Source organism: Loa loa (genome assembly GCF_000183805.2).
Source record: "Loa loa unplaced genomic scaffold supercont3.132, whole genome shotgun sequence".
Taxonomy (NCBI): Eukaryota; Metazoa; Nematoda; class Chromadorea; order Rhabditida; family Onchocercidae; genus Loa; species Loa loa.
This window is the reverse complement of record NW_018108312.1, coordinates 54479-77570: the sequence shown is the minus strand read 5'-3', so window position 1 is coordinate 77570 and position 23092 is coordinate 54479. Positions and strand designations below refer to the sequence as shown.

Here is a 23092-nt window from a genome sequence, read left to right as displayed (position 1 = left end):
ATGAAGATTCTCCAAAATTAGTTTAGTTTCAAGCATAGTTTTATAGTTAACATGGACCAGGATTCAGCTGGTTTCAATTCTTTTTTATTATAACATTAATGCAATCCTTAGCACTGCTTGATCTTTCTAACTTGAACTTTTTCTAGTAAAATCTTAAATTCAGTTCTTTACAGTTTATGAATCAAAAGAAGATGGTTGGCTGATTGGAACTTTAAACGGAAAAACTGGTCTCATTCCAGCGAATTATGTCGAACCACTTCCCTAATTTGACATTTTTGTTGTTGTTACATTAGCATAGTTTTGTCCTTACTCTCCTTTACGTCTTGGAAACCATTGTAGTGCTGAAAAGTAAAATGACTAAGCCATCAGGCGTATATTCCAACATTAGGATTGTTATAAGTTTTTGATTCTTCGTTTTGATTAACATTACGAAGATTGTTCTATTCTTAACTGCTTTCTCAATTTTTTGCTTCCAGTTTTATTTCAAGCCGGAAATTCAAGTGGTGACAGGTAATTTCTGGATAGAAACACGATTTCCTGAAATAAGAATTATTATTCGGGATGCGAGTATTTTTAATGTAGTTCCTCAGATTCCGCAAAATTCAATCCCACTCATAATGAGACGGAAAATCTACATTCCATTGCAGTCTTATTTATCAGATTGTCGTCAGTCTGTTAGCTCATTGATGCATCTTTCCTATTTTTCTCCTTCTGCTACTGACTACTCATTAGTAACGAATGGTGTAAAAGATACAGCCAAATGATGCACTGTGGCGTACATTCTATAGTGAAGCATTGGGGATTCCTTTTACTACTTACACTGAGGTATAGTCTACACAGAGGATATTGTTGAAATAATTTGTCGATTAAAAAATTATGGATGTGCATAGTTTGCAGTGTAGCAAAATGATTCAGAAAGATGCCGGAGTTATTCCCAGGTTGCAGATATTCCTAGATTTGCTACTTATTGTAGACAAAAACAATATTATCTGTATTCTTAACGTATTCAGTATCATGTCAGATCTGCTCGTCTGTGCTATTTTTGTTTAAAGTACTTTTTTTCTTTTTAATCTCGTGTTTGTGTTATTAGTTTCGCTTCTCGTTTTTCGTCATTTTTTTGTCTTCTTTCACTTGATATTTGACGTGTATTTTCTGCTTTACTATTTTTTAAACTATGTTTTGAATTCCAGTCTAATATAAATATGAAATTGTCTCGCTTATATATAATATTGTACTTCTCCCTATTATCTGTAAATCTTGCTGTCTCTTTTTATGGGTGTGTTTTCATGTATAAATATAGTTTTAATACTCATATAATCTCTGTCCAACACATTTCTCTCATAGTGCGACACTGTTCTTTCTTGGCTTTACTAGTATAGGAACCTAAACTATGCAGCAAACCAGAACAGGCACTTGTTCTTCCCCTAAAAAACGTCGTTCCTTTTTAATACGATAACTGCTTACTTCGTCCACTTTTTCAATTGCCTCTGCAAATTCTGTGTGACTTCTGTGGAGAGTATGTCGAAGATTTTCACAAATTTTCAGAAAGTCTGTTCCTTCTTATGTAGGACAATTACTAGCCCCCAACCTTTCAAGATAATCAGATAAACCGCATGCTGAAATGAACAAACACTTGCAAAAACCAAATGTTTAATTAGTTATTATATCGTAAGTAGAATAGTGTAATGGAATTGCTATTTCAGCTGATACATGCCAGCGAGTTATCTGTTTATCGACTTTCCTTTACTTGCAATTTCGATAAATTCTCAATTTGAATCTGTAAACAGTATTGTCTTAAGAATGCAGGATTATTTGTAATGCGAAGAAAAGGCGTGGCAGAAATTACCTGACTTTCTACTGAAGGCTTGATGCCCAGCATACGACAAAAAAAGTAATAGAAACCACTCAATGTCACCTCATTCGCAAAAGATCCTCTGAAACCATGTGTTTCACCTGAAATGGCGATTTAAATACCTGATCAAAATGAAGTAAAAACGACGCGCAAAATACATAAAATTTGCAGGCTGCAAACTGCTTGTGACACACAGATGTACGACACAGATGCGTGTTGTTTTTTCCTAGATAGCACTTAATGATTTTGCTGAGTAATGGAAAGTCCCTTCTCCAGCAAATAATCTGTTTAAAATTACCTAGGAAAACAGTCAATGAAGTGGGTACTCCTTTCGTTTTTAACGCCTCATGCAACCGTATACTTTGCGTGAGTGGTACTACTGGGTCTTCTTCACCATGAAAAAATGCAACGGGTGTTGAAAGCTGATCAAGGTGATTTAGTGGTGACTTTTGCTCGTAAAGAACTCTCTCTTCCGGAAACTTTCCAATGAGTTGTTCGTTGTAACCAAGCTCAAATTTGTGGGTATCCTGTAACGAAGCTTTTTTAATCATATGTGTAAATATACTGCATTTAATACAATCTAATCATTTCACTGAATGGTTTCTGATTGTTTTCAAATTCAAACTTACTTTCGCTAAACCAATTAAGTCGCTCACACCATAAAGTGAGGCTGCTGCAGAAAATAAATCAGACTTTAAAATGGTCGCTAGAAGAAGATAACCACCAGCTGAGCTACCCATGATACATAATCGTTTCGGATCAACTCGCTTCTGGGAAATTAAATGACTGGCGGCATTAATCATATCATTCCTGTCAACAATACCCCAATTACGTCGTAACATATTACGGAAAACTGTCCCGAAACCTGTAAATTTAATTATTAATCTGGGATATGCTCAATATAACTGTTTTAAAATAAATGCTTATTTGCATGTGTCTTTAGATATTCAAACATATGTGTTGCTGTGTTTTCGATATTTAAATATCTACTTTCATGAACTCTCAAGTGTTCAGGTATTGTTACGACTTTTCATAAAGGAACAAAACATTAGGATTTAAATATCAAATATCGAACCAGTGGAACCACGATAATTCACATCACAAACAGCGAAACCCCTCGTGGTTAGGTACTGAATCCTCATATCAAGAGTGTTCGGAGAATAAGCAGTGGGCCCACCATGTGCGACTAGAACAACAGGTGGCAAAGTGCCTTCTGGAGCTGCATATGTTTTGGACTGCAACTATTAATCATGAAGCAGGAACGTATAATTTTAAAACGTTATTTAGTGAATTCGGGAGTACTTAGTGGATTCCAGGAACTTGTTTTGAAATTCGAAAAATCGCCTATCCAAATATAATAATCCGGTAAAACTTCCTGACGACCGATTACTGCCTTTTTTTAAACGATCTAGACCAAAAGTAATACTAATCCAAATAACAGAATATGTCACAACATGTAAAGCGACGTTATAAACAGTTTTTTTCGAGTTGCGTTCTCAAAAAAAAAAGATCCAGATCGGAAGATCGTAAATTTTTGCTGATCTGAAGGAACGATATTATAAATAATTTTAAACCCTTTCACTCATAGTTTTTAATACGAATTTTTCAAAAAAATTCCGGTATAAAAAGCGTGTCATCTGATAAAAATTCTTACAAATGGTGGATAAAACCAGGCCTGTACAGTGATACCATCTGACTGGAAATACATCGCTTCCGGCATTGAAATATCATACTTAGCAATATCAGTGGAAGATCGTGATTCCCGAAGAACATCCACCTGTATATGATATTTATAGTTTGCTAAAATCACAAGCCAATCTATTTATTTCCCACTAAGATAGCTCATGAAATTATCACTAATTCGACTACAGTTTGAACGTATAAGTTTAGTTGTTTCACGTCACAAACAGCAATCCTCGACTCAAACAAAAAAATTTTTCTTTTTTTCACTTCTCGTAGAACGTTTATCTATCTACACACGGCCGGATTCATTAGAAAATGTTTCGAAAGATTATAAGAAAGCGAAACCCATGTGTACGTGAAACACAGCAGACACCTCATAATGTAAAGGGAAAAATCACACAGAAAAACTACACACCATCTTCTGAATCTAATAATGCAGCTGTGTTTTGAAGAACACTGACCTGCTCAGTGTCGAGCTGAATTCTGATCACTGATGACGATTTGGCCGGACCCGACGCGATCGCATAAGCAGTACCACTTTCATCTAGAGCGAGATATCTGAAACTGGTGTAGCACGAGCAATCAATCGTCTTCACTTTTTTATTCCATGGTTTATATACCAATTTCCCAGAAACGTTCATCAAAATGCCTATAATATTGTCAGTGTGCATAAGAGCATTCTAATACTATGATACAAAAAAGATGAACAACGCACAGACCAGTTTTAACTTAAAAATGCACATAATATGCAAGTTATTTCACGCAAACAATTACGCGCTGTCCTGCTTAGGAAGATATTGATTTAATCACAGAGTATGTTGAAAATAACCCCTTTTATTTGAAGCAAAGTGTCGTTCAGCAAACTGCCACAGCGGAGCACCAATTTCGACATCAATTGGGAATAAGTTTTGGCCCAACTTATGTTCAGTTAAATTGACCTAGAAAATAGGATTAACAAAAACTGGCATTCCACTCTGACATCAAGCAGTGGAAATCCAGCTTTATTGGACAGAGTCAGAGTATTAGTCTGCGAAGCAATTTATTCGAGAGAAATGCAAAAGTCCTCACGAAGAAAAATGCATAACTTCATGGAACGAAATTTCCATTCCTTTATCACAATCAAGGTTAAAGAAAAAAACCTCGTATACATTCCACCAATTCGTATGATCCGAAATTAAATATAAATTGCCAGCTGAACTCCACTCCGGACTATGATAATTGACACCTTCACGAGAAAATCGGCAAATCTCATCTATATCACCACTTTCTTTAATTGAGGAAATAACCACTGTTGTTTCGTCCCATGGCTATAGAAAAAAGATAACTAAACATCTAGTTTGGTAATACAAGTGTGATGTACAATTCTGGAGATTTTTTCAAACTACTGCAGTTTAAGCAAAGCATTAAATGGTCGTGAGCCTTCTTATATCCATTTACGGATGTTTCGTATATATTAAGGCGCCACCAAACAGAAAATATCACACCATATTCGGCATATTCCATTCCATCCACGTGAACCACTGTCCATCAGGACTTATACGAGGAAATGCATAAAAGTCTGCACCAGTGACCTGAGCATATTTGAAACTTATTTTGCAGTTTTAAATTCAAAATACAAAAATAAGATAAACGAATTCAGGCTAATAAATAAATCATCAAATAAATCCACTTAAGGTTACTTACAATAGGCCGAACGGCACCTTCCACAACTCTTACGATCATATTTGCGACCTCATTCCCAGAATGTACTTCATAAACAGCGTATAAGTTACCCTGAAATTTACTATTGATTATTATATGGCCTTTTATTCTGTAACTCATCATACCACCATTAAATAATGGCACGGAAGAGGACAAGCCATATTAGTATCATTATCTATAAATGCCTAAAGCATAAACTACCTTGTGATAACACAGATCTGCGAAACGATGTGAATGATCACCACCAACAATCAGCTCAGGTTGATTATTTGCAGCAACTTGCCTAAATATACCACTCAGAGTAATGTAATAAGGGGCATCATCGACAACAATGAATGATCCACCACCGTACTCATGTACTGAAACCAAAAAAGTAAATTAATGATTTAAAACTCCGTTCTTCAGACTATCCACATATAACCATTTAGGAAGAAAATATATGAGGTTTATACAGATAAAGTCGTATACAGGCTGATAAAATCGCACTGCTAGGCTGTAACGTTAGTTTCACTTCCTGATAATGAGCAATGTTTGTATTCCTTCCCTTGTTAAGTTCTCTTTTTAAAACATAAACCGTAAACCTACAGGATTTCTTAAAACAATGAGCAAATGTAAACCACCTGTATTTCTCACACTGATGTCTTTTGGAGTCCATTCGATTATTCCATCTTCATCTTTCTTTGCCTGAAACAATGCCCGTCGACCAGTGGGAAACTGTGATTCCACCCAAAACACTGAATCTAAAATCATATGTTAACGAAAATACGGTTCAGGAGCATGCAATACTTATCAGTAGAAAGAAAAAAAGTAGAAATCGCGGAATAAGATAGAATAACTGTAGTCTTTTTTTTAACTAAGCTAAGATGACGCCATAGATCGCTGATTTAAAACTGGCTGAACCTCTAGCTAGTCGATTAATCAAATGATTTGGTAATTATCACTATGAAACCTTGGTGGAAACTCTACTGGTGTCCGATGTATAGACATACTATTACGAAAATATCCGAACAGTCTCCATTATTAGAAAAACAACTGAACAACAACGAAGTAACTAATATTAACAAAACAAGTGAACAACCCTGATGATAACAATCAAAATTTACTTTCACCACACTGCAGTTCAGAAATTACTTTACAATTTCCACTGCTTAAAATATTTGTGTCGATGGAACTCCACCAACTTCCGTATTCCGCTGTATTTATTTTTGAATGGCTCATTGTATTCAGGATTCGATTATTAACAGCGATCAAGAACGAAGAGACATCCTAAAAATGAAATGAGAAAGTCTACGAAAAACATATTTAGCGTCGTTGAACATCCCAAACCAATCAGTAGAGCAGATTTTTTCATTCTAACCAATAATCTCTTCTAATATACATATCATTTTTTCTCCTAACATTATCTGTAAAAATAAAAACCGATAACTTCTTTGAATTTCCAATAACTGACATTTTCCTGTAGTCAGTATATTACGTAAAACCATAAGTTATCGGAATATGAAGCAATACTTTGCTACTACTTGTTGCGACAAACAAACTTTATTACGCACAATACAGTATGTGTTCCATACAAACAAACAAAATAACATGTCATCAAATAACTTCCCATAGGAGATAAAGCGAACTCAATAAGGCAATTATTTTGCATGCCAGTTAACTTTATCTGTAGTCCACATCTCAGCATTACGCCTCTGATTTTCCCATTGTTCACAAAAAGGTAAAGAATATGACCTGAGATGAATATAAAAAATAAAGTAATTGCAGTCATTTCTGTAGTTGAATGCTTTCAGTAATTGCCACTGTTTGTTATTAAAACGTTATTTCTCTCTATTTACTACACTATTCCACCATTTCTCACCTACTAATTCAAGTATAACCAATTCCAATCAAACCATCATCCAATACATCCCACAAAAGAAACACTTTTAAAACGGTGAATTTCGCGTTCGTTGCATAGAGTTCGTATGAGACTAGCGACTATCTGGTACTCTTGAGGTGGGTTTGTCACGTCGGTAATATAAGTTCGGTTATATGTGTGACTGAGTTGGAAGAAGATCATTCTCAGGTCTTTATACTAGGGATTTAAGTTTAACTTATGTGTTTATATGGAATCTCAAAGATAGAAGTGACTAAAGATTCTGATTTTAGGGATGCAGTGGTTTTGCTTCTTAGCTTGAAACTTCTTTTACGTAGTCATTTCCTATAAGTTAGTTTTTTGCTTGTACTGATTTCACTGTGTGAAATCCCCGACATGCTTAATTTGCATACGGAGCAATTGTTCTCTCCCATACTTTGCATTTCATCATTATACCAGGAATATCATTATACCAGGATGTCGCTTATCCTTACATCAGCTGAGACAGTCTATTGCTTTTGTGCAAATGACGTGTTGTGCTCTACTTTGGCGAAAATGTAGATTGAATAGTAATTCATCAAGTTAAAATTGTTGTAGACAGGCGTGAAATATGGCATCAATTCTTTGTTTGAATCCTAAAGCTGAATTGGCTCGTCATGCAGCGGCGTTAGAGTTGAATGTAAGTGGGGCGAAAGGATTGATGGAAGTGATGCGTACCAATCTCGGACCCAAAGGAACAATGAAAATGTTTGTTTGATTCTGTTTCAAAAACAAAAAGAAGTAAGTCAATAAAAAAGAAGGGAGAGGGTGGTTAGGATTTGATGAATTTGTATGACCTGACTATACATTCAAATCGATAATTATGGTTGCCTTTGACACTAATCATTCCACGTCTTTCAGGCTTGTATCTGGTGCAGGTGATATCAAACTGACCAAAGATGGTAATGTATTGCTACATGAAATGGTTAGTTGATTGTACCAGAGGATGTGGTTATCTTTATGTTGATGGATAAGCGATACAATTAAAATAATCTTCATAAGAAAGTTTTAAAATTCAAGTTTTCATCCAAATATTATTTACCTTTTGCAGCAAATCCAACATCCAACAGCTGCGATGATTGCAAAAGCTACAACCGCTCAGGATGATGTGACTGGTGACGGAACTACTTCCACTGTTCTTTTTATAGGAGAACTCCTCAAACAGGCTGATCTTTATGTTTCTGAAGTATGTTTGAAAATACTTTTGCAGCAGTGGGTTTTATTTTTCTGAAAATTCTCTTTTTGTTCCATAACATTTCAGCATCATTCGTGTTATTTCAGGGTGTTCATCCAAGATTGATCACAGAAGGCTTCGAGTATGCGAGTAAGAAAACTCTTGAATTTCTGGAGAATTTTAAGCAAACTCCAAAAATTGACCGTGAACTGCTGTGCGAGGTATTTATTGGTAAATATGATATCTTAATTTATGTCTATAATTAAGTGCATTTTCTGTGTCTTTAAAGGTCGATGTAGTCCAATTTTTACCATTTTATATGGTAAAGAATTTGTAATGGAATGTGAAAAAAAAAATTACAGGAAAATCTTTTCTTTAGCATCTAGCTGTCTTCAGTTGCATCCGATTTCATCTCTTAAATGCAATTGCTATCTCACATTTTTCTGAAGCGGTTTTACAAACAAATAACTTTATGGACATGAAAAATGTGCCTTTTTAAATTATCTGTGCAAAGGGAGCTATCGCTTTTAACGTGTTTAACTGTGATTTATTAAAAGATTGATTCGTCTTATAAGGAGTTAATTGATTTTTCCATAGGTGGCACAAACCTCACTGCGAACAAAACTAAATCAGAAGTTGGCTGATCACATAACGGACTGTATTGTCGATGCCGTGTTGGCAATACGAATCGGAAACGATCTGCGTCCGGATTTGCATATGATTGAAATGCAGGTTAAATCTTGGCATGATGGAAATGAATTTATGATTTAAAACGAGTTATCTGACGATGCATGATATTAGAAAGATGGATCCACCGGTTTTCTTATTTGGATCAATTTCAAAACCTTACTGCATCTAACTTATGATATATTAACGCTCATTACTCTGATAATATTCTTACATAGGATAATTAAACCCGTAGTTATTTACTTAAAAAAAGCATAGTATGCTTACTTTTAAAAAGATAGGAATATGCTTGATAACATCAAGCAAATTTTGATTTTCAGGAGATGCAACATGAAAGCGATATGGACACTAAACTGATACGTGGATTGGTTTTGGATCATGGCGCTCGACATCCTGATATGCCAAAAAATCTCAAGAATGCTTACATTTTGACGTGCAACGTTTCGTTGGAATATGAGAAAACGTTATAACTCTTTGTTCATATTTGTGCTCTCACCATTTCTCATGCTTTTATCGCTTAGCTGACTTAGTTCTTCATCATTAGCGTTGTTTAATATTTGCGGACAGGTTTACTGCTTGGTGTTAACGTTTCGAAAGTACTAGATACGTTTTTCAAAGCACAGGGAAATCCCTTTTCGATATTCTTAGCAATGGGCTTACTCTTTAGAAGATCCATCACCAAAAAAGGGATCTAAGGTAGTATAAAGTGCTTACTAGTATGGAAAGAATTGTTCAGACATTTTCAGTGAAGTGAATTCGGGTTTTTTCTATAAATCAGCAGCTGAACGAGAAAAGCTTGTTGCTGCTGAAAGAGAGTTTATTATGCGGAGGGTCCAGAAAATTGTTGATCTGAAAAAGAAAGTATGTGATGAGGCAGAAAAAGCTGACGGGAAAAAGCGTGGTTTTGTGGTAATTAACCAAAAGGTTCGTTGTTCCTTCCTGTAGTTTACATGGCATTCTTCGAAACGTCTTTAATATAAATATGGTTTTGTAAAATTCAGATGACAAAACGCATTTGTTGGAAATAAATGCAGTTTAAACTACAAAATTGCAGGGTATTGATCCACCATCATTAGACTTGCTAGCGAGAAATGGTATTCTGGCATTGCGACGCGCAAAGCGACGTAATATGGAACGACTGCAATTAGCAGTTGGCGGTGAAGCAGTGAATTCAGTTGATGATCTTACGCCAAATGTACTTGGACATGCTGGCACAGTTTATGAGCACGTTTTAGTAAGTTTTAAGATGAATGGCAACATTGATGGCTTAACTGTCCTAATTCTAATTCGTAAGGAATGTTCATTTTTTTTATACTGATTAATTGTAAGGTTTTATAAAAAGGTTGCAGTATTTAATTGACTCAAAGAGTTATTACACTCTTAGTATTTTGGAACGGTAAAGAGTATTTTTATCATTCAAAATATTAGTAAGATATTCCAATAGCTATATTTTCATATATTTTCGCACCATCCCTGCTACCTTCATCCTTATCGCTTTATTGAGTTTGAGTTTATCGCAGTTATAATTATTGTGAAATTATAATTCTGCATTTTCCGTGTCCATGTTTCTCAGTAATCTTGATAAGGATACAGCTTCGTAAAGAAGGGTAGGAATGAAATTTTGAGGTAGAAATCACCAAATTTTGTATAATTATGTTTTATTAATAAGGTCCATCTATAGGGCGAAGACAAGTACACGTTTATTGAAGATTGCAAAGACCCTAAATCAGTGACCATTTTGTTAAAAGGGCCCAACAAACATACAATTACTCAAATTAAAGATGCTCTTCATGATGGCATTAGAGCAGTTTTCAATACATTCGCTGACCGTAAGTTCTTACAAAGATGTTCTCGTCATTTAATTTGCACTTCAGTAAATTATCGCAATGCATGTTAACCATTGAATACAATGCAATGAATAGATTAATTTAACAGTAGCAGTTAAACGAATAATTTTAGCATTATCGCGAATTCAATGAAAAGTAGATGTGTCCCGCACTGGTGTTCTGATAAGAAATATTCCACTGAATTATATTAGATATTCCGTCGATAAAAGTCTACTTTTTCATCTGCATTTTCTTGTACTTTTCTTGTAAACGCAGCAGAAAATCTACCATTTGTCTGTATTGCAGAAGCAGTTGTACCGGGGGCTGGTGCCTTTGAAATTGGTGCACACTGCATGCTGAAGAATGAGATGGACCAAGTGAAAGGCCGAGCAAAGTTGGGAGTACAAGTAAGGCGAAATTAATATTGTATATGCAGAAGATTTTGTCAACGTGTTTTTTGAAAGCTCCTGTCAAAAAGAATGTATTCCGTGATTGTTTTAAAAAAAATAATTTTTCGTATTATTTCCAATATTTAGGCTTATGCTGATGCACTGTTAATAGTTCCAAAGACGCTAGCGACGAATGCAGGATTCGATGCACAGGAAACAATAGTGAAACTAATAGAGGAACGGATTGCTTGCAAGGGTAAAATGCCCGTTGGATTAGACATCACATCAGGCGAACCGTGTAATCCTAAGGTAACACTGGCTTTTCATGGTTGAGAGTTTCAAATCGTCGAAATCATCCAAATTTCATGGGCATTAATTTTTAAGCTTTTCGGATTTTTAATTCCACTCTGCTAAGTTCCTTAGCCATTATCGTATACATTATTCTATCTGATGATGGCACGTTCTCACACAGATCTCTTGAGAAAGGGTATAACCGTCTTTTAAGCTTTTGGGTTGCTTCGACTGTCTAGTTCCCATCAATAAGTTTTATAATATTGTCTTCTCGAATTACTTGATATTTTAAGAATCCAGGACGATTTTTCATGAAGATTTTGGCTGGAATATGATTTCTAAGTTTTTTTTGTGGAGCTTTTATTTAGTAAAAGTGAAATGTATATGTTTTTAGGGTATTTGGGATAACGTTGTTGTCAAGCAGAATAGTTTAGCATCAGCTTGTGTTATCGCGTGCAATTTGCTTCATGTTGATGAAGTAATGCGTGCTGGTATGACAAACTTAAAAGGCGGTAAATAAATGGAAATGATCGCTGGCATGAATTTCTGTTTTGCTTTCTTTATTGTTTTATTATTCCATTGTTAAATTCGTTGCACCCCTTTATGGAATGACACATTTCGTATTTGTTATGTAGAGTTTTAATCAAAATTTTTGGAGATAAGTTTCCCTTTTCTCTTGGAAATCTTTACGCTTTTATCTCTTCTAACTATTCTGATCTCCATGAAGGATAACTGGTGAATTGTAACAATGCAAGTAATATTTCTATGTCAAAGAAATTGGACTAAGAAATGTTTGTTTGTTTAACTTCCAATAAATGCTGATTGCAATTAGTGGTATGTTTCACTCTACATTATCCATTTACTTTTTAATGAAATAAGAAAAAAAATGTGTAATAAATTAAATGGAATGATGTACAACAGCTTCGTACTGTCTTAGTTCCGTTAAATCTTTCATCGCCATGTGACTATTCCTGTCGGATACCCAGCGGCCATTCATTCCCGGTATACGACTGGTCGGTTTGCCCCAGGTCATTCCTCGAAGTAGCAATACTTCATCTACTGAAAAAGTGTACTTTCGTGCTATTTTTGTGCAGTTTTTTTTATCCTTCAATTTTATTACGACACTTTCCTGTAAGTTGAGTGGTGTTGTTCAATTCATTCCAAAGGATTGCCAATTTAGCTTTCAAATTGATAGTTTTCAGCTTCGAACAATAAAAGATTACCGTCGGACCACATAGCATATACATGGTCAGCTTCCCGATTCGGATCATTATTTAAATTCTCCAAAAATGCTGAGTAGTTCTTTTGTTTACATTCGGAATCAGGATAAGCGCAAATTAACTGCAGCGAAGAAATATTTTCTTTATCTAATTAGTTCAAGATTTCCATTAATTATTTGCAAAATATTAGACCTGCTTGTTAGACTTTGGTAATTAACAGGGACACTTGAAAAATTCTTAAATTGGTGCAAATATTTGGTTAAATTTTATAATGTCAATGAATTTTTGAATCATTATTTGTTACAAATATCAATTGAAGTTAACATTAGGAAAAAAAGAAAAGATTATTACACAAAAGATAGCTCATTCACAACTGTAAATGGTCATTTAAGAAAAAGTTGCAGAAATTTGGATGACATATTCGTGAAGCATCAAAAGGTAAGTTTATAGCGATAAAGGATTTTACCTGATCTTCACACGTATATCCGGGATACAAACCATCTAAAGCATTGCACCAGGCTGGTATCGTTTGTGCCAATTGACAGACGCAAAGACCGTAATTAGCGCCGGAAATACCCAAAAATGTATCCACACGATGACCTAACGGTTTCCCAAGAACACAATTTCCATCAGTTGCTATCAGGTTGCCACCTTTTAGAACTTTTCTGAAAAGATATCTTTAACTGTAGTGATTTCATTTTAAACTTTTTATTACGTTATTAAATCTATGAATAATCTAAAATAGAAGCCAATTTCAATTAAATTACTTTGAAACTTTCTGCAAAGCATTTAGCTATTTACATAAGCATAATTATGTTCGAATGACATTTTTCGTTTATTACCAATAAATTTGATTATCTCTCTATTTTTGAAAATATATGATATACTTTTACTAGTAAAAAAAAAAAAGATTAATTCTTCCTTTTGTTTTCATAAAAATCGAAAAAATTAATTCTTTTTGTGATTAAACAATCAAAAAATCGATAAACTCCAAAAAATTACTTTTACGAAATCAAAACAAAATATGAATAGACATTTAAGATTTCCCTATTCCCTAGTAATACGATTAAATATCAAATATGTACTTTACATCGGTTAATTTCATGAAACAAAGCTTTTTGTACCAAAATTAATTTTTAAAGCTTACAACTTTCAGATCATCGATAATTCTGGATCTATTTTTTAATGTTACATCAAAAATCTTCTATTCGAAACTAAAAGATTCATTTAAATGTATCTCATAATGTAAGGAATGAGTACTTGTGTTTAGTCATTAATAAATTTTAAGTATGAATTAAAATTTTAAAATTTTAAGCATGAATTTTAAGTATAATTTTAAGTATACTTTACATTCTCTTCAAACTATTCCTTATATTTTGTCTAAGGTTTTGAAAGAATAAGTAAGAATACCTTAATGATTTCATTGTTTGTTGTAAAAAAAAAAGAAATTTCCCATTATTAAAATTCAATAAAAATTCAATAGATATTACCTCATTAATGGTACAGCAAAAGAATGTGCAATGACGTCAACCTTAGATGCACCAGTGTAATCCAATACAGCAATTAGAAATTTCCTCAAATATATGAGATTAGCACAAGTATGCATGGTACTATAAGCAGTCAAAATATTTCCACCTGCCCAGGTATCACCCCAAGTTGTTGCATATAATTCAGCTGAGGTATAATTCTGCTCCAGGAAATATTGAACTGAACGTGACCATCCGGTTGCTAAAGGTGGTTGTATGTATAATGCTGCATCTGCATTACCATGTACAAAAATTACCGGTTCACGTGATATCTGCAAACAGGTTGCAATTTTTATCATTAATCTGCTTTTAAAGATCATCGAGTAGGTAATGATTAATATCTCGTTGTGATCATCTATTCATTGAGATATCATTGATCATTGATCTCATGAAATATTCAATCATGATTAATTAATAAGATACATTTGCTAGAAAATAACTAATCAAAATTCCTTACTTTTTGACCTCTCTTCTTTCGACCACCAAAGCTACCATTTGGACCAATATCTGGTCGATCAAAATTTAAACTTTCATAACCATTTGCGACAAGCCAATTTTGAAAATCATCAGTAAGTGGTCCACTTGGTCGATTTCGACTACCTTGTCCTTTTACCAATGAGCATAAGTGTAATATTAAAATCCAAATACGCCTATAATAAAAGCCTAGAAAATGTGACACCTAAGGATGACAATTTCATAAATAAGCTGGAAGTTTAACAGTTTAATTAATCATAATAATTAATATTTATAACTATCCACATAAAAATGATATATATATATATATATATTCTATCTCTAAAATGAATATTGCAAATTTGGAAGTACTAGTTAAATCTCAATTGCAACTAATGAATGTATTTATTAAATTAAGTTTGATTTTAAAAATTTAACTCTCTCTCTCTTCCTCTCTTTTTTGCTTAAAACAATAAATATTTCAACCTTTTTACTTTCATTCATCATTCTCCTCTCAATATCTGTAATGGATAAAAAATTTTTTTGAGGGAAAGAGAAGAATGAAAAACTCACATAAGAATGTTGAAAATGATCGGATAAAGATTGAGTTGAAAATTCTTCAATTGAAAGTGAATTTTTCACAAATACAAATGATGTTGTGATTGACCAATGATAAATGGTGGAGATACTATTGCCCCTAATATTTCTACATGTAACAAAACCAATGATGGGTTGAAATTTCGCCCTGAATTAATTGAATAGTGGAGAATTTAAATGATGAAATTACGATTGCCGAGAATGTCCGGGAAATATATGAATGAATAATCAATCCTTTCTTGTTTTCACCTTTTTCCAATCTTCTTACGAATAAATTCATTATCCATAAAATGAGCATTGTTTAAAATCACTAACCATTTACTCTATTACAATTACTACACTTACTATTTCTACTCTTGTAGTTTTACTATGATCTTTTCGATGATAGATTATGTATTACTATATTGACTTGTCAACATTCAAGTTTTAGCGACAAAATTCATCCTTTTCTCTTACCAATTCTATCATACTAAATGATTACAATAAAATTTTGCTTATTTGAAAATTCATATTATTCATGAACAGTTTTTGCATTATTAAAAAAAAAAAATTTTGATTCACTTTTACGAATACATAATAAGAAACCATTTCAGGAAAAAGTTCTTGATCCTGTTTTCACATTCATAAATTAAAAGTTAACTTAGTACTAACTCTTTTTTTTTTAGATCTTATTATATATCTTCCAAAATGATGAACATTATTTCTTCCCTCTATTACAGGAATTGAAAGATTTCTCAAAAAGAAAAAAAAAATGGTAAACACATTCCATTGTTTATAAACTTTATGGATATGATATACTGGAACTAATTAATGAGAAATGGCTTTTGTAAATTGTTATCAATCGTATTTCCAAATGATATTATTCGTGGAATAACTGATAGAGAAGAGGGGGGGGGGGAAAAAAAAGGAGAAATGCATCCTTTTAATTAAGTAAAGTGGCGGAACTTCTTTGAGTTTAATTAATTAGGTAAATAATTAATCATTTCATGTTTCTCTTCATTTTCACTTTTATTTAATGAAGGAGATAAAAAGGGTCAAAAGGTATGTATTCATTCTTTTGATTCAAGCAATTTTTCTTTATTCATTATTTTAATTATTTGCTATTTCTCATAAATTAACTTCATTCATGTTGTTAATATCGTTCAAAAGGTTTACTCAATCAATTATCTTCTTTAGGCTTACCGTATCCCATGAATTTCACAGTTTAAAATTCTGGTAACAATATTTCACCATATAAAGTTTAACCATTAGAAGATGACCAAGCAATTATTAAGGTTGTTGTTTCACCATATAAAGTTTAACCATTAGAAGATGACCAAGCAATTATTAAGGTTGTTGTACGTTCAATTATTATCATGCATTTCATACAACGCATTTTTTTTTTTATTAATTACTTAATCAACGAATTCATCAAACAAATGACATTGTAAAATGCATTCATAAATGTTTATCATCTATTCTCAATCCCGATGATCCGCGTAACTGCGGGGAATATTAAAAATTGCGTGCCATCTTTTCTACACTGTAATTTTATTCCAAGTTCAACAATACGCCAAAAGTTTTAATTAAAGTATATTTTCAAATTGGCAAGAGTTTGATAGTCCATACTGTTCGGATATTTTTGTAATAGTATATCTGCACATCAGACATCGGTAGAGTTTCCATTAAGGCTTCGCGGTGATAATTACCAAACCATTTGATTAATCGACTGGATTGTGGTTCAGTTAGTTTTAAATCAGCCATCTATGGTGTCATCTTAGTTTAATTAAAAAAAAAAGAACTACAGTTATTCTTATTTCAAAATAAAAATTTAAAATGGTCATTGGTCAAGGAAAGATTGAAAAGCATTAATCTATGATCCTCATTTTATCACCACAAAACACAATAATATCAACAATTAAGTGATATACTTATTGTATATAACATCTTAAATGTAACTTCCTTCAATTTCACATAACATTAAAATCATTACCAAATGCTTACATACTGATAAAAATATGAATGGTCAGTGTAAATGATAAAATTTTTTTAAAAAAAAATGGAATAATATTTTTATCATTATTAAACTATAATTTGTAAATTTCTCATTAATTAATTTTGCGAATTTCTTGTTAATTACAATCACCAATATGATCCAAATTATTGTTTCAATATTTTATTAATTAATTTTGCGAATTTCTTGTTAATTACAATCACCAATATGATCCAAATTATTGTTTCAATATTTTATAAATATTCTTTGAAATAAATGGCTTATAAATGTTATGAAAGTTATTTTTTTTTTAATATATGTGCGAAGTTGCGAAGTTATTCAAAAATTTTAAAAATCAACAGAAATTTAATTAAAAAAAAAAGAAAAGTATGATATAAATTTATCAAAATCACTTTCTCTCTCTTTAAAGAGGAGAACACTGAGGAAAATATTTGTGCTGAAGTGAAATTATCCCTTTCAAGTATTATCGATACAATTGAACATATATACAAATTATGTTTGGAACACAATTATGATGAAAAGAATGGAAGGCACTAACTGATATGATATTTGCAAATCATTTTGTACCTGTAGAAAAGATAGAAAGTATAACTTACTTAGGAAAGTGTAACTTACTGTAACTTATAATATGACTAAAGTATAACTTACTTGGGAAGAAAATATCATATGTTCTTTGCCTAATTGAATTGGTATTTTGGTTATTTTTTGATTTCCTTAAAAATTTTTTGATTTCCTTAAAAACCGTTGATGTCAGAAGAGTTTAAAAAGTGATTACTATAATTAAAGCTTAAAGAAAACGTAGTAATCAATGTTAATTTTAAATAATACTTACAATATCTTTCATTTGCAGTTCTAATTGCATTGTGATTCAAAATTCAAAGTGTGTATTTGGTTTTTTTTTCTGAAAAAATAATTGTAAATCTTTTATATTATATATACGTTTGGAATATTTTATTCAATTAACATTTTATTCAGTGGCAATTAACAAATTTTTTTATAAATTTTAACTGAACTGAAAAAGAATAATTGCCAAGTGAGAGATAGAAGTACCGTAACCCTCAACAAATATTATCGTACTCTGAAGTACCATAACCTTCAACGAATAATTTTTGTTATAAACAACAGCATTATCTTTTATCCGGAAATATATCCAATTCGCTGGATTTTGTTGCACTTTTTCTGATTACTTTTTGATGCATAATGAAATATTATACCTATTTTTGAAACTTATCGTATGACATTTTCCTGATGTCTAAATCCTGGTGTCTTTTTATGTCGGTAATTCTGATAATCCTGGAAATTTCTGCAAGAATATGGAACAAATTACCGTTCATGCAGTTCTTGAGAAAAAAAAACAAATACAGTAATTATGCAATAAAAAAAAGGAAGCGTTTTGTATTGTCAACGATACCTAATACAGTAATTTAATAACAAGAAAGTAAGATCTATTTGGAGAAATATTTAAGTTAACGGTGTTGTTTTTGTATGCTTTTTGATCATTATGATTAACATCAGGAAATTGTCATCAAATTTTATTTTTGTCGTTAAATTCAATCTTCTATTTCCTAACTTTAAAGTTTTTCAAACCTAAAAAAACAAAAAAATTTAATTTTTTTTTGTCAACTTTTACATGGTACTTTGTCAACTTCATTTATGTTAACATTGTCATTGTATAGTACAAATCATACAGAGCCTTAAAGTAATGCAATGAATTACTAACTTCCCGATTTATTACTACTATCAATAATTTTTTTAAAGGAATTCAAATTCTTATGAACTTTGACCTCATGAGAATTTCTATTCTCTACATATATATATATATATATATATATATCTAAGTGGATTCAAAATTTAATGACGTATTTTCGTGGAGATTTACGTAAAATCTCCGAAATTTAAATGGATGCATTAGGATATTAATCAGTAATCCAATTCGTGGACAACAACATTAATTAATTTGAATATTAGCGTCATGAGTTTGTTTCTATACAAGCAAGATTCATCTATTTTTGAAATATGAAATGGATCGTAACTTTAACGTTAAATGATTGTCAACTTCGTTGATACTGTAATACCGTTATCCATACATACCTAAGACAGTATAATATTTATTATCAAACAATCTTTTCCCAATCAAAAGCAGATATTATCCTTTCAACATTTATAATATTCAAAAATACATGCATCCTTAAAAATTACGAGAAAGCCCAGATGTATTATAGTCTAAGCTTAATATATACAGTTCCAAAATAAAACTTACCAAATAGCAGGATGTAAGCATATTTCCAGTATTTGTTTAATTAATTAGCTTATCCTAGTACACCTATTGGAACAAATTAATTAATCAAAGTTAAGCTACCATTTATAGAGGTACCACGGATATCATCTTATTGCATATAATCTTAAAAATAAACGCAAGAAAATGGATACTGTAAAGCCATATTTTAAACACAAGAAAGTGGATACTGTAAAGCTAGTACAATTCCTAAACGCCAAAATGAACAATGGATATACATATTTACCTTACCTATCTTATCTACTTAAACGTACAGTTGTAGAAATATTTTCTAATGTAAGAAATATGTTTGCAGGATTTGCAAAAGTAATATCCGCAAAAAGTAGTATCTACCATATGAACTTTTGTATCCCATGTTTACTGTATTATGAACTTTAACCTATAATAGATATTGCCAAGAAGATTGTATCTATGAATACGTATATCAACTTTGTTTACCAAATGTTATGATAATATGGATTAATCAATAAATATGAGTAAATTTCAACTAATTCTGATAAGAGAAAAAAAAACATAACATATGTAAAATATTAATCTAATAATTTCATTCATTTTTTTTTGTTTGCAACTTTCTACAGAAACTTCAACAGTTTTTTTTTCCATTTTCACACGCTCTTCTGATGTATTGACCTCTCTCATGCGACAATGAACAAATGTCAATGATTTACAGTTGACATGACAACGATTGGGAGTTGTTTCTGCCTCTCTACTTGGTAAAACTTCAAATTTGCATAAGTAAGCTTTCACTACAGTAAGTGATTGATATGACAAGGACAATTTAGTAATTAATTTTTCAATAAAACAAATTAATGATGACAACAATATGAAAGGGAAAATCAATGGTATTAGATATTGTCTATGCAACTAATCTAGTTGTAATACAACTTTAAAATGCTTCTGATCTCCCCGTTTCTTTGAGTAAGGAAGATTCTGGTACAATAAGTTCTAAAATTACAAGAATTAATGTATTTGTTAGCACATATGGAATGGAACTCTTTGTTAGAATACATGAATACAATTTTAGGTTACATTTTACATCATACAGTAAATCCATCCCACATAAACAACATACTGTACACAACGGTATTTACAGTAAGATTGGAAATTTACAACAAAACAATTACTGATTCATTGCTTCTGCTTGCAATTTTAGTGACAAAAGGAGGGATAAAGAAATAAAAGTTAAAGAGTTTTGCATCCATTCAAACTAAGATATATTCTCCTAACAAATAACTGCAAACTTAAAAATTAAAAAAGTTTGAAAAAAAATTTGAAAGAGGATAAAACAACAATAATATATGAATTATACCAACAAATGGGTTTCATTATTCTTGAAGAAAATGATTACTATTGTTTTTCATAGTAACATTAGTTTATAGATCACTTCTAAACTACTCCATTTAATTTATCTACAAATGGAAGTAATCTGAAATCAAATATTCCTGCTAATTTATTTCATTCAACCTATCGTCAGGTAGTTTCCAGAGATTTATTTCCCATCAATTATCCATGCCAATTGATTTAAATAAACATTTCTTACTATTTATTGTTAGATGTCTCCTTGAATTCGTAATATTTTCTCTTTACTAGAAAAAAATACATTGAAATTGAAGCAGTGATAAAAAAAAAAACGTTAAATAACTGATTTTATGGTGATACCAAGTAAATTATGCAAAGTAATAATTTCATTTTAAAAATATCACTAAGAGGAACTAAAAAGAAATATGCCATATCAGCGATTACTATCATGAGGAGATTACTGTCATCAGTGATTACTATAATGAAGAGATTACTGTCGTCGGTGATTACTATCATGAAAAGATTACTGTTATCGGAATTTGCCAAGTATCGATAGCATTTGAAATGTTTCTCGTTTCAAATATAATAATAAAATGCTTTATCACTTTTGCATCTCTTTCATTTGAATGAAATATAAAGAGAGTATGACGATATCTGAAGCATATAACAATGAAATGAAACAGTCTCTTGAAAAATAAGCATTTTTGAGTTTCCCCGTAAATTTTGAATTTTGAAACAAAGAGCTGTTTCAGGAAAATGTTCAAATTTTGCAAAATACGAAATGTAGCAAATAATATGCTTCAGGAATTGAAAGATTATGGAATCAACAAACCGAATTAAGAAAGGAAAGAACCGGAATTCATGAAAAAATAAATAAACAAATAAATATCAGTGAACTAAAAATGAAATCAAACGATAGAAAGTGGGAAGAAAATAAAAGATGAATGAATTGATTAAATTATTTCATAAGAATGAAATTGTTTCATAGAAAGATATGGTAATTCATTCGATTACATTATCATAACCAAAATCTTCATCCCTATTGATGGCTTATTTTTTGTTAATTAACTCAATTATGAAATTATTTTGAAGCCTGCTTTGATTCGTATTCTTATCCACAAACAAACATTTATCCATTTTGTCCACATGATATTTAACTTATTGCAAACATTTTCCCTCACAATATATACATACGTCTAACCTGTAACTGTTAAGCAAAAAAAAAAAAGAAACGAGGAAAAATGAAACAAAATGGTAGACCAATAAATGAGCCAAGCACAAATTAATATTCCTAAGAAAACAGATAGATATAATTTTGGAGTTTAAACTTTCTCAAGTTGACGATTTTTCATGAATTAGCCATGATTAGCAGCCAAACTTAAGCATTGCTAATAATTTCATAATTTTGTGGCATAAATTTTCCTGATAGTATCAGTACTCTCAATAATTGCAAAACTATATTCCGTGTGTTCATGCAAGATTTCTTGAAATGTTGAAGACCACAAAATCCTTATCCTAGTTCAATGGGAAAAAAGCAATCAAAATGCATTAACACTCAGTTAATAATATATTTTTTATAAAAATCACAACAATAAAAATGAAAGATTGAAGAATAAATAGGAACTAAGATGAAAGATCAAAGAATGGATAGGAACTAAGATGAAAGATCAAAGAATGGATAGGAACTAAGATGAAAGGTCAAGGAATAGGTAGAAATTAGGTCTGAAATTAAGAGTCACACTTCGCATATTCCAAATAAACATTTCATCAATTTCTAGGAATAAAAGAGAATAAAACTAGACGAATACCTTTTATAAGTAAAACCTAAGGATCCATGATACTATACAAATTAAACCTAATAGTTTCTATTACGATCTCTCAACATGATGAGATGACATACAAGCTACAAGCAATATCTTAACCAATCTTTCCCGCCTCTACTTTTCCGCATCTCATCCCGTTCTTTATGTTTGTAAATACAATTACTCAAACTGTTCTTCTTCGTTTACATGCAAGCTCATCAGCAGACAGATTCGATTTATTTTTCATTCTATCAAAATTACACGTATGATCGTAGTAATCGGGCGGTCTTGTCCATCATCGAAAACACGAAGTACTGTAGGAATAAATTGGCATTAACTGTGCATCATTTACTCTTATCTGATATGTAAATTTCGAAATAAGTAGTTTATTATACATTCTTACAGTTAG

At 31.7% G+C, this 23092-nt stretch overlaps 4 protein-coding genes across 4 annotated transcripts; 1 reads left to right on the top strand and 3 right to left on the bottom strand.

Moving 5' to 3' along the window:
- Positions 1–1661: 1661 nt before the first annotated feature.
- Positions 1662–6454, bottom strand: LOAG_01701 (prolyl oligopeptidase; the record flags this gene model as incomplete). The annotated part of the gene is made up of 14 exons (XM_020445818.1): positions 1662–1777; positions 1847–1953; positions 2151–2379; positions 2482–2717; positions 2928–3087; positions 3507–3629; positions 3997–4184; positions 4365–4473; positions 4675–4842; positions 5020–5106; positions 5219–5308; positions 5438–5595; positions 5857–5976; positions 6340–6454. 14 exons carry the CDS (start codon positions 6452–6454, stop codon positions 1730–1732), a joined length of 1938 nt encoding a protein of 645 aa, XP_020303765.1. The 3' UTR covers positions 1662–1729.
- Positions 6455–7681: 1227 nt separating this feature from the next.
- Positions 7682–12318, top strand: LOAG_01700 (T-complex protein 1 subunit zeta). The gene is made up of 12 exons (XM_003137238.2): positions 7682–7838; positions 7992–8055; positions 8182–8316; positions 8412–8525; positions 8902–9036; positions 9312–9454; positions 9738–9915; positions 10046–10225; positions 10673–10820; positions 11124–11224; positions 11354–11515; positions 11892–12318. Exons 1-12 carry the CDS (start codon positions 7702–7704, stop codon positions 12015–12017), a joined length of 1623 nt encoding a protein of 540 aa, XP_003137286.1. The 5' UTR covers positions 7682–7701; the 3' UTR covers positions 12018–12318.
- A 77-nt stretch (positions 12319–12395) lies between these two features.
- LOAG_01699 (lipase) lies at positions 12396–15203 on the bottom strand (the record flags this gene model as incomplete). The annotated part of the gene is made up of 6 exons (XM_020445817.1): positions 12396–12556; positions 12721–12838; positions 13184–13382; positions 14208–14515; positions 14701–14906; positions 15191–15203. The coding sequence occupies 6 exons, from the start codon at positions 15201–15203 to the stop codon at positions 12396–12398; spliced, it is 1005 nt and encodes a 334-aa protein (XP_020303764.1).
- Positions 15204–16871: 1668 nt separating this feature from the next.
- LOAG_01698 (hypothetical protein) lies at positions 16872–17036 on the bottom strand (the record flags this gene model as incomplete). The annotated part of the gene is made up of 1 exon (XM_003137236.2): positions 16872–17036. One exon carries the CDS (start codon positions 17034–17036, stop codon positions 16872–16874), a length of 165 nt encoding a protein of 54 aa, XP_003137284.2.
- Between the last annotated feature and the right edge of the window lie 6056 nt (positions 17037–23092).